At 35.2% G+C, this 14124-nt stretch overlaps 1 protein-coding gene across 3 annotated transcripts; it reads left to right on the forward strand.

Moving 5' to 3' along the window:
- The first annotated feature begins 239 nt into the window (after positions 1–239).
- On the forward strand, positions 240–8858 carry LOC131049949 (probable sodium/metabolite cotransporter BASS1, chloroplastic). Of its 3 annotated transcripts, none has more exons than XM_057984059.2 (8): positions 240–838; positions 5587–5675; positions 7164–7257; positions 7464–7497; positions 7615–7669; positions 7799–7882; positions 7981–8283; positions 8419–8550. In XM_057984059.2, exons 1-7 carry the CDS (start codon positions 394–396, stop codon positions 8278–8280), a joined length of 1101 nt encoding a protein of 366 aa, XP_057840042.2. In that variant the 5' UTR covers positions 240–393; the 3' UTR covers positions 8281–8283; positions 8419–8550. The 3 variants fall into 3 exon arrangements, with proteins under 3 accessions (XP_057840042.2, XP_057840041.2, XP_057840044.1); XM_057984058.2 differs by having other exon boundaries at positions 243–838; positions 7981–8268; positions 8419–8858; XM_057984061.2 differs by lacking the exon at positions 240–838 and adding an exon at positions 4114–5346 and having other exon boundaries at positions 7981–8268; positions 8419–8858.
- The last annotated feature ends 5266 nt before the right edge of the window (positions 8859–14124 follow it).

A 14124-nucleotide genomic window follows, 5' to 3' on the forward strand; every position in this document is an offset into this window, starting at 1 on the left:
ACATCAATATATAAAAGATAGACCAATTTTTTTTCTAATTGAACTTCCTTTGGACGTACCCATTGCACACCAAGGTACAATTGCTAGTGATAGTCTATGTAAATAAACAATATAAATATATAATGCTTGGCTAACATAATTATAAATATTTCATATGATTTTTTTTTTAAAATTAAAAAACAAATAAATATGAAAAACAAACTTGTCCCTAAAAAAAGCGGCATAATTTCAATCCCTTTATCTACAGTCTCACCCGTTTAAAAAATTGCAGAATAAGAACGTATACAATAATTGTAGTGTACAGAAACAACAACAATTAAAATCCTATTCTCTGCAGTTGGCCGCCTTACATTTTGACATTTGATCTCTGTTAGGTTGTAAAATCGATTTCCAATGGCTGGAATCTGCTTCTCGACCTCTTTCTCTCATTGCAAGTCCCAAATTTCGCACTTACTTTCAGCTCGATCTCCCATCAGTGGCCAAACTCGGAACTCGTGTTCACAGTATTTCGGAACTCTCAGAAACCCCCAAATCTCCTCTGGATTTAGCAATTCTGAGGATTCATTAAAACTGATAAATGCAAACCCATGTAAAAGACCATGGAGTTTGCATGAGTTTCGATCCGGGAAAGTGACCCAGGTTGACTGCTCAAGGCAGCGGATTGAGGGATTGAATGAGGAGGGATGGAGTGGTAGGATTTTACAGATAGGAGACATTCTTTCGGCTGGATTTCCATTGTGGATTGCACTGGCTTGCTTTGCCGGATTAACTCGCCCCCAAGCTTTTCTCTGGATCAGAGGGAAGTGGCAGATTGCTGGCCTTACCCTAACCATGTTAGGTAAGTTTATATTTTTAACTAATATTTATTGTTAGAATGGAATCTCCGGTCAGATTTAAGTATGTGCATTTAGTTAGTTATAGTTTGTTGAAGAATAATTACTGAACTTTTTTATTGATATGAATTTCAACTTGCATCAGCTGGCTAAGTAGGACATAGCATCATAAATTTGAGACCCATTAGGCAGATCCATTTCTGGCTTCGACTCCGAGGCTATAAAAAAATTCTGTCAAAGCCTCGGGAAGACTAGGTAAACAAGAAATTGTGAATTACAGCATATTTTGTAAACATGAATGTTGAAAGACAAAAATAACGTCAATGACATCTCAAAGGGATGGAACAAACTTTTCTTTTAGAGTGGATCTGGCGCAGTAGCTGGAGTGGGCCAATTTAAAAAACCCAACGAAGTCCGAGTAACGCAGATCAAAGATACCCAACAGAAACCTTTGGAAAAAATAATTTTATGAGAAATGAACACAACGTTTATTAGAACTTCAGATTTCAAATACAAAACCAATGAAATTCAGCCTCAACACAAGGCGCTTTCAATCCTAATACACTCACACAGGCAGTGGCAGACAGTCGTATGAACTTCATATAATGAAACTGCAAAAAGCAGATCCCAGCAACTTGGGTTCACAACAATACTCAAACACTTCTGCTGATCAATTTGCAGCCAATTTTGAATGATCCTTGTTGAAGACACAGGAAGCCAGCCCTTTGATTGTGGACAGAAGAAGCTGTTAAAATGGTGTACCTGGTAATCTTTATTTAGGCTCTGTTTTTACAACTCTCCGCTTCTTGGAAACTTCTTGAACTTAGGTAAGCTAAGATCTGATATACTTCTAGAACTTGTAAGGATAAGATAAGATCAGGCTTTAGCTATGCTTCTAGAAGTGAGGATAAGATAAGATCAGCTATGCTTCTAGAACTTGTGAGGATAAAATAGAACAAATAAGATCAAACAGAAAAAATGACCTTTTTTTTCGGTTTGTGCTCCTGCATCAGGATCCTTGTTGCCATAGCATGGTTGGTATGATGAATTAACTGGAGCACTTTTTTAGGTTTCTTTTCAATGTATTTTGAAATATGTTTAAGATTATTTTTTGATTGGCACATCGTGGATTTTCTTGTCTTTGCAAAATCCATCAAACTAGGGGACTCTGCAAGTTTATGTAAGACTTGGTAAATCAGCTTAATTGAGGTAGAAAACTCAGTCTGATGGAAACTTGAAGAGTCGAGGTAGAGTGTTCCATCCTTGCTAGCTACATAGATAGTGAAGATGAGCTGATTGTTCAGGGGCTTGTGATGCTGTAAACATGGTTACTTTTGAATGTATGCTCTGTGGTACTTGATAGTTATACCCTTGTACTTGCTTTTTTGATTTCTAAAAAATAGATATAACCTTAACAGTGGTTTTATGTAAGGGTATTGCCATTTTTTCTTGGTGGATTCTGCAGCAAGAAGTCACTTTTATTTTGTGTTAGTATTGGTCCCATGCACTTCGTCGATTTTCTCTATATTTTGTGGCTGGGAAATGAAATGCTTTTACAGAGAAGTATGCTGAAAAGAAATTGTAAAAAATACAAATAACCGGACATACGTTAGCATTTGGCCACAAATATCTTAATCAAGCGAAGGAAACTTTCAGTTTTCCATGTTTTGTATCTGCTAAAATTTTGTAGGCGGGGCAAACTAAAGAATTTGAAGTCCAATATTTAATCCAGAATCTAGTGAATACAAATAGATTTAAATCAGTTTAATGAAAATTAAACTAGGTAAGTCTTTAAAATTATATTGCTCACAAAATGCTTTCTTCTTATTCTGATTATTATTTATGACAAAAGGGTGGAAACTGTTACAAATATATAGTCTTATAGTTTCCAAATTCAATGAGGATAAGGATAGAGCAAAAATACAAAAAACAAAGACTTGCTTATCAAATTTTTAAATCTAAATAAATAAGAAAAAAATAGAACCTAAGGAATTGTGCAACTCATTATCCTAACCTATCTCAAACAATAAAAAATAATTATCTGAACAAAATTAAATAGTATATGCATTATTATACTATATCATAAAATAATAATATTACGCTAACAACGTGAATTTCAAAGACAAGAAGGTGGCTCAAATAACTTTTTTGTGGGACAAATGGTTTACATGAACTCTAAGCTTTTAAGAAAACACACCAAGCCCATCGGGGAATGAATCTACAGCTTACATTGTTTGGTTATTTGAGCTCCTTTATTGAATGCCTTTCAGTAAGAGAAAATATGAAAGCTGGTGCTGTGTAAATCAAAACAACCTGGCATTTTCATCGCTGTCCAGCGGCACACACTTAATGTGCATTATGGGAGTTTCTGTTAGCCAGCAGAAGCCTTTGCCACTGTATACACAGACGCCAATAAACACCATCAAACGGGAATGACAGTATATTTGCAGCAAATATCAATGTTTTTTATGGGAAAAATTAAGTGTTTTTACAGCAATTGCCCTAGAGTTATTTTGGAATCACCTTGATGTAGCTGGGATTGCTTGAGTGCGTGCAGACATGATTCCAAACAAATCTGGGTGAAAAAATATTTGCCCTGGCCAAATCCATATGCCAATTGAACCTGTTTTTGATTCCAAAATAAATCATTATCAGAAATGTCTAGGTTTTTGCTGATTTGGTAAATTACGGAAACACTTTAAAGGTAAATGTAACTTTTAGGTTTCAGCCTTTGCAGCATGTTTATTTGATAAGAAATAGTCACATGTTGTATTTCTATTTTTAGAAAGTTACCAATTTTTCCATCTTAAAAATGTTTTTTGTATTATGGTTACAATTATATTCCTTAGCACCTGTCATTTCTTGGCATCAAACCTGCAAGGACACTTTATGCTTTACCTTCACTGAAACACTTGCAACATGTTTGATTCAACTTTTGTATCTATCAAGCTGAGTATCATACAATGTCTTGCAAACCTACATACAACCCTGTTACAACGAGAGGTGTTATGGTGGAATAAAGTGCCTTATGCGTCGAGTGTTTCAATCTATTTTTTTAATATATAGTCAACATTTCATTAAAAAAATTAATACAATTAAAAATATATAATCTTATATATTAAATTTTAAGTGCAATAACTCTTAATTAAACAAAATAACTGAAATCACTCTGTATATATTCCTTTATAAATATAATAACCTCTTAAAAATAATTTCTTTAAGAAAATAATATCTATTTATACATGTTTATATAAATCTTTAAATAATATTTAACTTAATTAATGAGAGTAATATACATTCTTATAATAATTTGATCAAACCAACAAATCTGTCAAAATATCCTGGAGGTTTAGAGAGAATTCCAAGGATTCAAGATTTTTTTATTATTATACTGTGATTTATATTTTCACATGAAGGAGACGGCGAGCAGGGGCACGAGCAGAGGCAGAAGTGGGTGTGGGAGTGGGAGTGCTTGCACAGGCAGTAAAGGAGTTTTTGTGAAGGGTGGGAGTGACAATGGAATGGATGAAGGGGATGGTGAAGGTGAGAAAGGGGAGCTGGTTGACGAATGGTGGAGGTGCAGCTCGTATGTGGATGATGAGGATGATTCCCTTTTGGCGTCATGGTTGGAAGCTCAGAGGAATGTGTCTGGGTTTGATAAGTAACATGTTTCCCTCTTGGATCTGTGGATGGAGGCTAAGAGGAACCGTTTCTCTAGTACCTACTACTACCCTATTTTTTGTTGGCATTGGCAGGGCAGGGTTGGTTCTACTAACCCATCGGTTGTCGATATTTACAAGGAAAGCAGGTCACTCTATGTTCAGCTGGCATCTCCATGTGTTAGTGCAGCTTAATCTTCACGTCCTTGATTCCATTGAGTTCCTGACCATCTTCAAGCTTTGCTTGCCTTGCAACCCGAGGAATTGAGAGATTGCAACTCTATCAGAATCTCACATCATTTCAGTATATTCTTATCCTGCATAGCGTTGAGCTTCTCTCTTATCTCAGTTAACTGGTTAAGACATACAGTATCCTTCTATCCTTGGCAGTGTTGCGTTAACCCATTGTATTATAGTTCTTCCTCCCTGTAGGATATGGAGGATGCAGCCTCTGTTTTGCTAGTCCTTCGGAAGCTTCTTCCCATCAAATTTTAATTCCTCACCTTCATAAGATCATTTAGATCGATCCTGGAATTGGTGTTGTTACCAAAGTTTATCCATTTAAACAACAACATGCAATGGAAAATGTTTCTGCTGTGTGTTGATTTTAGAGATGTAGATGTACTTCACTTTATTTGTATATCATCTTATTACTGCCAAATAGTGTGGAATTTGAATTTCAACTTGTTATTGCTAAGAATTAGATTGTGTTATGTGAGTATATGCTTTCGTAGTAATTTGACAATCAAAGCAATAATATAAAATTCTATGACGAATTTTTCTGAGGTATCGGTTGCACAGTTGTGGATGATCATGGTCTTGTCCATGATTTAGTGGAATCGGTACGCATCTCTGTAAGTTTTGTGCCTGTGAAGTTTGAGTTGCTGTCAATGCAGCAATTGCATTACATTAAACTTTTTTGTTGTATGACATCCATGGATGACCTTATTTATGAATTTATTAAATCATATTGTGTCTTTTCATTGCCATTTCCTAGAATATACATATCGATTATATCTTTCATAGGCTTGGCAACTATTATGGTTTGTCAAAATGACAATAAAAATGTGGCAAGGCTTTTTCTCTGCATGCAGGAATGGGCATGACACTTTCCTTGAAAGATATACAAGGTGCATTGGCGATGCCCAAGGAGTTATTGGCAGGAGTTGTGCTGCAGTATACAGTTGAGTATTTTATCATCAGTGACAATGTCATGATTATAAAATATTCCATAGATTTAATGAAAATCAGATTGCTCTTTGAATCTATCTGTTAAAAAAAATGGGCAACATAATCTGATAGATAGATTTGAACATCAATTTTTTTTTGTTATAATTTAGATGCTTGAATTTAAAGTCTGTTTCACATATATAAGTGGATGCAAATATTAATGTTTGTATATATCCAAATGTAATATATGTATTCAGTACCCAAATATTAATCACATCTATGTGCATGGTGCTTTATCAAGATGGCTAAGTAAGGAGCACGCCTCAAATTAAATGTGGTTTGCAGGTCAGTTAAACAGCTCCAAAACAGTGTCGTTTCTTTTAGTTTTAAAAATTGTGAGTAAATGGAGCTGCTCTCTGGTTTTACATGATGTTTCTGAATTACATGCCATGTGGTATGATATGGAGTATTCTAACAATATTCTGCTAAATGGAGCTATTTTGAGTATTTGCTTTGCAATGCCTGAACTTTTTTAGGATTTTGGCGATCCTTTGTGTATTCCTGAAACTCATTCCCTCGTGCACCTTTCCTTCCACATCTAAAACTTGGAGTGACATTCATGGATGCATGGTGCCTTTCTATATTTCTTGAACTCTGAAAGTTGGCATTTCCAAATATTTGCTGCTGCTGGAAACATTTTTGTGTTTTGGGCAATTTAGGAACTGTGTAAAGTAGTCTATAAGTTAGAAAACTTTGATTGTTGATTCATGAGTGTTTTCTGGCTGTTAAAGTTTCCATCTAATACATTTTGCCATTTGATTTTTCATTTCTTCTCTATGGGAATAACTCTTAAAGAAGAACCATCTTGGCATCATTCTAGGCTAATTCTACCATTTTCCTTAAAACCAAAATTTCTTTCCAGATGCATGTACTCTGACATGAAATTTACTCCCCATTATGGCACACATTGAGATTAGATCATATATAGTTCTCTGTTTAGTGGAATTAACAATTTTCAACCATATTATTGCAAGCATCTACCGGATATCTTAAATATTTGTTGTTTGATTATTGTATAGGTTTTCTGTTGTGTGGGTGTGGCATATCCCTTTTCCACATTATACTTTAGCGATACTGAGGAAAGCCATTGTCCTTGGATGTTAATGGAATAATCACAGATAGTCGGTACAAGTACTAAACAAAGCAGTTTCTTAGCAACTTCTATGGAGCAGTCATTTTTCTCACTGTTATTTTGACAAGTCGTGTTGTAAGAGAGTTGTTACTGTGAACGTATCCTATTGAAGCATCCTATAATAGAATTGTCCTTTACAACATAGGTCCAAGGCTCGCTGCTTGGTGTTACAGCCATTGGGGTGGTCTTTATTGATCTTCTCACTTGTTCTTACCATACCTTAAATAAGATGTAGAATTAGTTTCTTTTATGTTATTATATGGCTATGGAGAGGGTGGGATTTTCTAATATGCATGCTCCTGCTTGTAGGTCATGCCAATTTCAGGAGCTCTTGTAAGCAAATTATTAGGCTTACCTTCCCATTATGCAGCAGGATTAGTATTGGTTGCTTGCTGTCCTGGAGGTAGTTTATTGTTCTGACATTGGGCCTGAAACAAATTGTATTATCAATTCCCGCCGATTATAATTTCCTTTAATTCTATCTAAAATCTCAAGTAATATTGGGTCAAAACTCGTTTCATGTTCTGGTTTGTTTCTATAACATTGACAGCTTAATCTGTGTTAGTAGTCTTCCATGGGAAAAACAAACTGAAGAGTAATTTTTTGCAGGGACTGCAAGTAATGTGGTCACTTATTTAGCACGGTGTGTATTTCTGTTGATTACTTTTCTTATTTCCATTTAATGCATGCCATTGCAGATGCAGACTCTTGCGAGTTAAAATAAGAACATCTAGCATTCAGCTCTTGGACTGCTGTGCAGGGGAAATGTGGCGCTTTCTGTTCTTATGACGGCTGCTAGCACCTTCTTAGCTGTGGTATCCACTTTACATTTTTTGGATCTTTGTAATGCACACTTTTTCTTTTGAATCATATAAAATAGGTTTTGAATTGAATTGGGTTTTGGGTTTTCTATTAAAGGCAATATCTTACTTTTCTGGCTGCAGATAATGACACCCCTGCTAACGGCAAAACTTGCAGGACAGTATGTTGCAGTTGATGCAGGTGGTCTGCTTGCCTCAACGCTGCAGGTGATTTACATATCTGGTGCTTTGTTTTAAACTTTTTTTTTGAATCAGTAGATTATAATGACTAAGCAGTTTTATGTTATTCACCTCTAATTGAATAGGTGGTTCTTCTACCAGTCGTAACTGGAGCCATTATGAATCAATATATTCCAACAATAGTGAGCAAACTTTCTCCATTTACACCTCTTGTAGCAATTGTTGCTGTCTCAGCACTCTGTGCTAGTGCAATAGCACAAAATTCTTCTGCTATTCTGTCTTCTGGTGGACAAGTTGTTGTAGCAGTAGGTGCTCTTCATTTGGCTGGATTCTTCTTTGGTTTTATACTTTCTAAGCTTCTTGGCTTCAATAACTCGACTTCGAGGACCATCTCTATAGAAGTTGGCATGCAGGCATGTTTCTAGCAGGTTTTTTGATACTTAGTCATGTTTTCACGAGTTTTTAAAGTGTCATCTTATAAGTATGTGTTCAATAATATGTTGCTGTCCAATTCATCCATTTTTCAACTTCAATAGTAACATTCCCTATGTTTGATACTACAGAATTCTGTTCTAGGAGTGGTCCTTGCAGGCCAGCATTTTAGCAATCCTTTGACGGCAGTGCCATGTGCTGTCTCCAGTGTCTGCCACTCAATTTTTGGCAGTGCTTTGGCTGGGTATTGGCGCCTGTCCTCTGACAATGGAGTTAAGGTCAAGTACTCATAGCTGTCACACAGATATTTTGATGCCCAATTCTGACATTGTTTAGCAGGTTGCATAAATTTCCAGAGACTCAGAATACAGATAATCTGTTCATGCCATAAAATATGAGATCTTGACGGGAATCTTTACATCAAACTTTTTTTCTGTTCAATCTGCTTGCTCTTCAGTTTTTCTTGTGTGCCTTGCATGAACATCTCTTGAACACCATTAAAATGTGTAATTGACTTCTTGGCTTCAAAGAATACAAAAATAACTGCCCCTTTCCAGGGCTCTTATCTTTATTTCCGTGTTATGTTTCAAAGGTTAGCTAGTAACTAACTTCAAAGGAGATCAGAGCTTTTTCTTAATAACCTCAACCATGTTTTCTCTAAACTGATGGTACATAAATGCTTGTAAGACCTTGATATGAAGTCCGTCAAGCTTCAAGAATATAAATGATTGATTTAATGTATGCTTCCTGTTTTAGAAGGCTGTGGAAGGAGTGATCTAGATCTCCTTTCGTTAATTTGTTCTAAAGCCATGGAATTCGTGCTTCAAGCTTCATATATAAACAAAATTGTTTTTGTATAATCCTGTAAGTTCGCAGTTTAAAAAAATTATTTATACACTAATTTTTCAATGATCACGGAAGAGGAGAACTCTTTAGAAACCCAGAAAGCACAAAGATAAAGAAGCTGAAGCAACACATCAGATTTCACTGGTTCACATTTTCCTAGGAGCTTACAGTTTATGTCATGATTACCATGGGGAGATCTCCCTGATCAATTTTGCCGTCCTGCATTGAAGAAGCATCACAATCAAGAGGAATTGAATTTAATTTGAATGAATGTCTCACACTTAAAAGTCTGCCCAGTTCTATTGGAAAAATAATTTGTAGAACAATTTGCAATCTTGCAAGAGGTGATGAAGACTAAGAGGATTAAAGAAAAGCAACTAACATTTTCGCAGCTTTCAATACAGCTACAATCAAATCATTTCGAGATGTTTTTGCTTTGAATTTTAGCTAATTCTAGTTACCTGGAGCTGAGCAAGAATACCGAACACCATCACTTCTAACATCATAAAACTTTTAAGTTTAACAAGTCAATTATTAGTTTGATCAGTTTAGAAATGGATTCTTTTAGGATGACAGAAAGTGAGTATTGGCTATGCTAGGGCTTTATGTCATAGTTGCTTGCCTTTGCACTTGTCACAGTACAAATTCTCAATCAATGCATGATTGTTTTCATCCCTTGCAATTACTAGAGTTAAGTGTTAAACTGGCCTTTCTGTCCGCCCTTTGGGTGCTACATCATTCCTATTACACAAACATCTAGTGATGTCCTGTTGTGAATGTCAGGAGCTTTTGTCTATGGCCTTAAAAAGGGCACGCAAATTTGCCACCAAGTTCTTTCATGAGGTAATGATCTTCAACTTGAAGAGTCTGTTTTACAATGTATTAAAAATTAATAAACCTGATAATATTTGTTATTGGTTTAAAAATTACACTTCAGTAAGACCCCTCGTCGGTCATGTTTGGCCATGTTAAAAGAGTTGGGCCTAATTAACATATTCATCATCCTAAGGCAACATTGAAGGATAAAAAGTAAATATTAAATTAATTAAAATCTATTTTCTTAGGATGGTGGAAAGTAAATGTTGTCGTTGGTACTTTTCCTCGTATGAGAAATTCTTGTAATTGGTTTGATTGCTACACTTTAATAAAATATTTTGTTGCCCATCTGAAAGAATTGGTCCTGTTGGTGATTTGAGTTGTAAACTTCCAAATCCCTAAGGTTGGATATTTTCCTAATTGTCATAGGTGTCAAGTTTAGGAAGAATATTATAAAACTTAGATTTAGGTTGGGCAATTGAAGACCAATTGTTGAGGTGGGTAAGATCTGATTTACTTTTGTTTCGACGATACCAAGGGGGTTTCCTTAAGGTGTTGAGTTATATAATATTAAAGAGCTGAATGCGGGGGTTTCCTTAAGGTGTTGAGTTATATAATATTAAAGAGCTGAGGTGTTGAGTTATATAATATTAAAGAGCTGAATGCGGGGGTTTCCTTAAGGTGTTGAGTTATATAATAGAAAAGCCTTATCATGTGAAGTGTAAGATGTAGATAAATGACCACTATTGTTATGCGCTCATACATGGAAGCATGTACAAACCAATACAATACAATTGAAAAATGATTATGATTGACTTGTTTTAATGTGTTGAGAGTAATGATTGGGATCTTAGTGTGACACCTTCATTGAAGACTACACCTCATAAGAATATATAAGCAAAATAGGTTCCACATGTCTATTCAAATAAACAAATGAGTAAAATAGGTTCCGCATGTCTATTCAAATAAATAATAGAATTTACATAATATTAAATGAGTCTATTTAGAAATTCACAAATAGATTGTGTACAAGTTTTGTAGGGTTTTTACAATCATTTGATTGGTCAACTTAGAAATTCACAAATAGATTGAGATATTTAATTAAAGATCAATTCCATACTTAAAAAACTGTTCTTTAGAGATAATGAGTTCATTACAAATTTGGGACGAACCTAGATTATCAAAATACAAAAAATGTTTTTCCCTTTTGATTGAGTTGAAACCCTAATTGTCTAGAAGTGTATTCTTCTGTGTTCTTCTCCAAATTGCTTTTTTTCATTTGTAAAATTAAACTAATTACTCATTTGATATAGTTCCAGGCAAAGAAGATATACATATACATGTAGTGCTTGTTCCAGGCAAAGCACATATACATATTAGCTTATATACATTTAATAATATATATAAAATAAGCCAAAAGATATCCATCTATTTTTTAATTAGTTTCAATATAAATAGAAGTCACCTTTTCTATTTTGAAAATAATCACGCAAACAAGGAATGAATAAAATGGACACTTTTAAGGCCATTGTTCGTCTGAATCACCTTCATTCTTCTCATCCAAGCGATTGCCCTATTGTTCTTTAAAGGAAGAAAAAACAATGTTTTAGCCTGCACCAGTGGGTATACTTGCATTAGAAAATGCCAAATGGAAACACTATTTAATAGAGAACAAATTAAGACGAAGGAAAGACTATAACTGCATGATATGCATCAAATGGGTTTTGTTGACAAGGCTTTAGAAACTATTGAGAAAATGGAATTGGTAGATGTAATCACAGACTCCTAATTTTTTATTTTTTTTCATAACGGATACCCACATGTAAAAGTGAAAAACAATGAAAGAAAAATTAAAAGAAAGTCCGTGCTGTAGTGCAACTGCAGGTAGAACAACATCAGGAAGCACCTTGCACTGAGGTGGCTCAACCCTCACAAGCGCCATGGCCAGATTGATCAAAATATATTTAAAAGTTTCTCCATTTTCTTCCATGGCGGATATCAGGAACACATAGATTGAAGAAAGAGAAGCGTCAGAAAAAAAGCATGGACAATACTCTTCTTTGAATTCGCAGCCTCCTAATTACAGAAAGAAATTCTTATATAGTTGAAAGAATCTTAGCATAGAATTTTGATTCTTATATCTTAATACATTACAACCATGAATCAATGGCTACGGTGCCAGTCCGCCAAATGAAAACAATCTATTTAAACAAATTGTGTTACAAATCTTCAAAACACCAGTGACCCTAACTTATCTCCTTTCACACAAATATTCAACTCATTCAAGAAGAAAAAAAACAAATTTGCAGCGCAGGTGGAGAAACAAAACTTATGTAAATATCTCTATCATTGAAGTCACACGATGCATCCATCTCCTACTAATCCTTCCAATTTCCTGCATAAATCTCCTCGCTTTCTTTCCAGACCAGAGCAAAAATTGGAATAGGAAGCAGATGCGATAGAAAGAGGTCCTTCGTCTTCTCAAACCCTAAGATCAACTGATCAAATGATAATAATAACGATTCTCCTCCTTCCCCTTCATCGGGTGAATCCAAGATTTATTATGCCCGTGTCCCAAAAACCTTTACAAGTGCAATGTTAGAACATTCAAACATAAAACCATTACAAGCGTACTAGTAGGCGTGCATGCAAAATGCCATGGTTGCAAAATATGAATAGAATAGATTGTTTCTTGAAAAAATATTTCAAAACACACTATCTTTAATCTAAAGAAATGGAGAGTTTGCTCGTAGAGAATACCAAACTGTCACTACTGGAATTAAAATGCCACGCGCTTGTTATTAGAGACATATAGTGTGATTCTTTCCTTTTAAAGACCTCATGCCGTATTCTCCGTTACATGCCCCACTTTATTTATTGCTGACAGGGTGCCACTCCTCCACTTTATCGCATGATGTTACATTGTAAAGTCTTTAATTTTAATATTAGCAAATGGCATTTAAATTTCAAACAACTACCCTATGATCTAACCGCTTAAACCACACACTTTAAGCTTATATTTCTATGTTTAAAAGTGTTAAACACTCAAAGTTTCCTTATTCTTCGTTACATGTCCAATTTCATTTATTGTTGATAGGGTGCCACTCCTCCACTACATCGCATGAGTTACATTGTAATGTCTTTAATTTTATTATTAGCAAATGCCATTTCAATTTCAAATGTCTTAAACCACACACACTAAGCTTACATTTCTAAGCTTAAAAGTGTTAAATACTCAAAGTTGACTAACATTTTCTAGGCCTAATATGTTGCTTAATGTGTGTAGTCACACTAAGGATACACTTGTAGGCTTAAAAGTGTTAAATACTTAGAGTTGACTAACATTCTCTAGGCTTAATATATTGCTTAATGTGTGTGGTTTAAGGCTGGCCCCTGTGACTATCCTCGCAACTACTTTGCCAACTCAATTGTTGACAAACGTCAAATTTACTCAAAAGTAAAAAAGTTTACCAATACTTTTGTTGCCACTACTGTATTTGGCACCAATTTCCGACGCATGTTTGTTGAAATTTCGACGAACTATTGTTAGATTACCAACGAAATACCCAACAAAATTTCGTCGCTAAAATTTTGTCGCTTGTTCGACATTCCTATTTTCGTCGAACTCTCAATGAAGTGTCGTCGGACGATGTCACGAAAAAATGTGAGCGGTTTTCGTTGGAATATCGACAAAACTGTCATTAGTCTTGCGACGAACAATCAACACAAAACTTTGGTGATTACGACGAAAAAATCGTCGCACATACAACAACTTCATTGGATATTTAAGTGTGGTTAGTTGCAATTGCGACGATGTAGAGCATGCCAGTTCGACAAAAATATTGTCGCACATACAACATCGTCGGATGTCGATTTCACAAGAGTAAAAAAACAAAGGATAGTCTAAATATGAAGGATGTGAAATAATGAACATGTCGCTGTTTCGCATAGCTAAAATAATGATTTGCGAAATGGTGAATACATCTCCATTTCGCGAAAGACAAAAAGTGAGGATTGCAAAATAGCGAACTTGACACTATATCGCGAAGGGCATCAACTACCACTTCGGAATTGGCGAAAAGGTTGCCATTTTGGAAGGAGGAATAAAGTGGGTTTGCGAAATGGCGTCAAAACCTTTAATGGGACAGTGCACACATGTGAATCAACCCGAAAAG

The sequence above is a fragment of the Cryptomeria japonica genome, chromosome 8 (genome assembly GCF_030272615.1).
Source record: "Cryptomeria japonica chromosome 8, Sugi_1.0, whole genome shotgun sequence".
NCBI lineage: Eukaryota > Viridiplantae > Streptophyta > Pinopsida > Cupressales > Cupressaceae > Cryptomeria > Cryptomeria japonica.

Excerpts from the sequence above, each read along its gene's own strand:
- LOC131049949 (XM_057984058.2), top strand. The coding sequence starts at position 394 with ATGGCTGGAATCTGCTTCTCGACCTCTTTCTCTCATTGCAAGTCCCAA. Across the intron at positions 839-5,586 it reads CCTTACCCTAACCATGTTAG|GAATGGGCATGACACTTTCC; the intron begins GTAAGTTTATAT and ends CTCTGCATGCAG. Across the intron at positions 7,498-7,614 it reads GTGGTCACTTATTTAGCACG|GGGAAATGTGGCGCTTTCTG; the intron begins GTGTGTATTTCT and ends ACTGCTGTGCAG.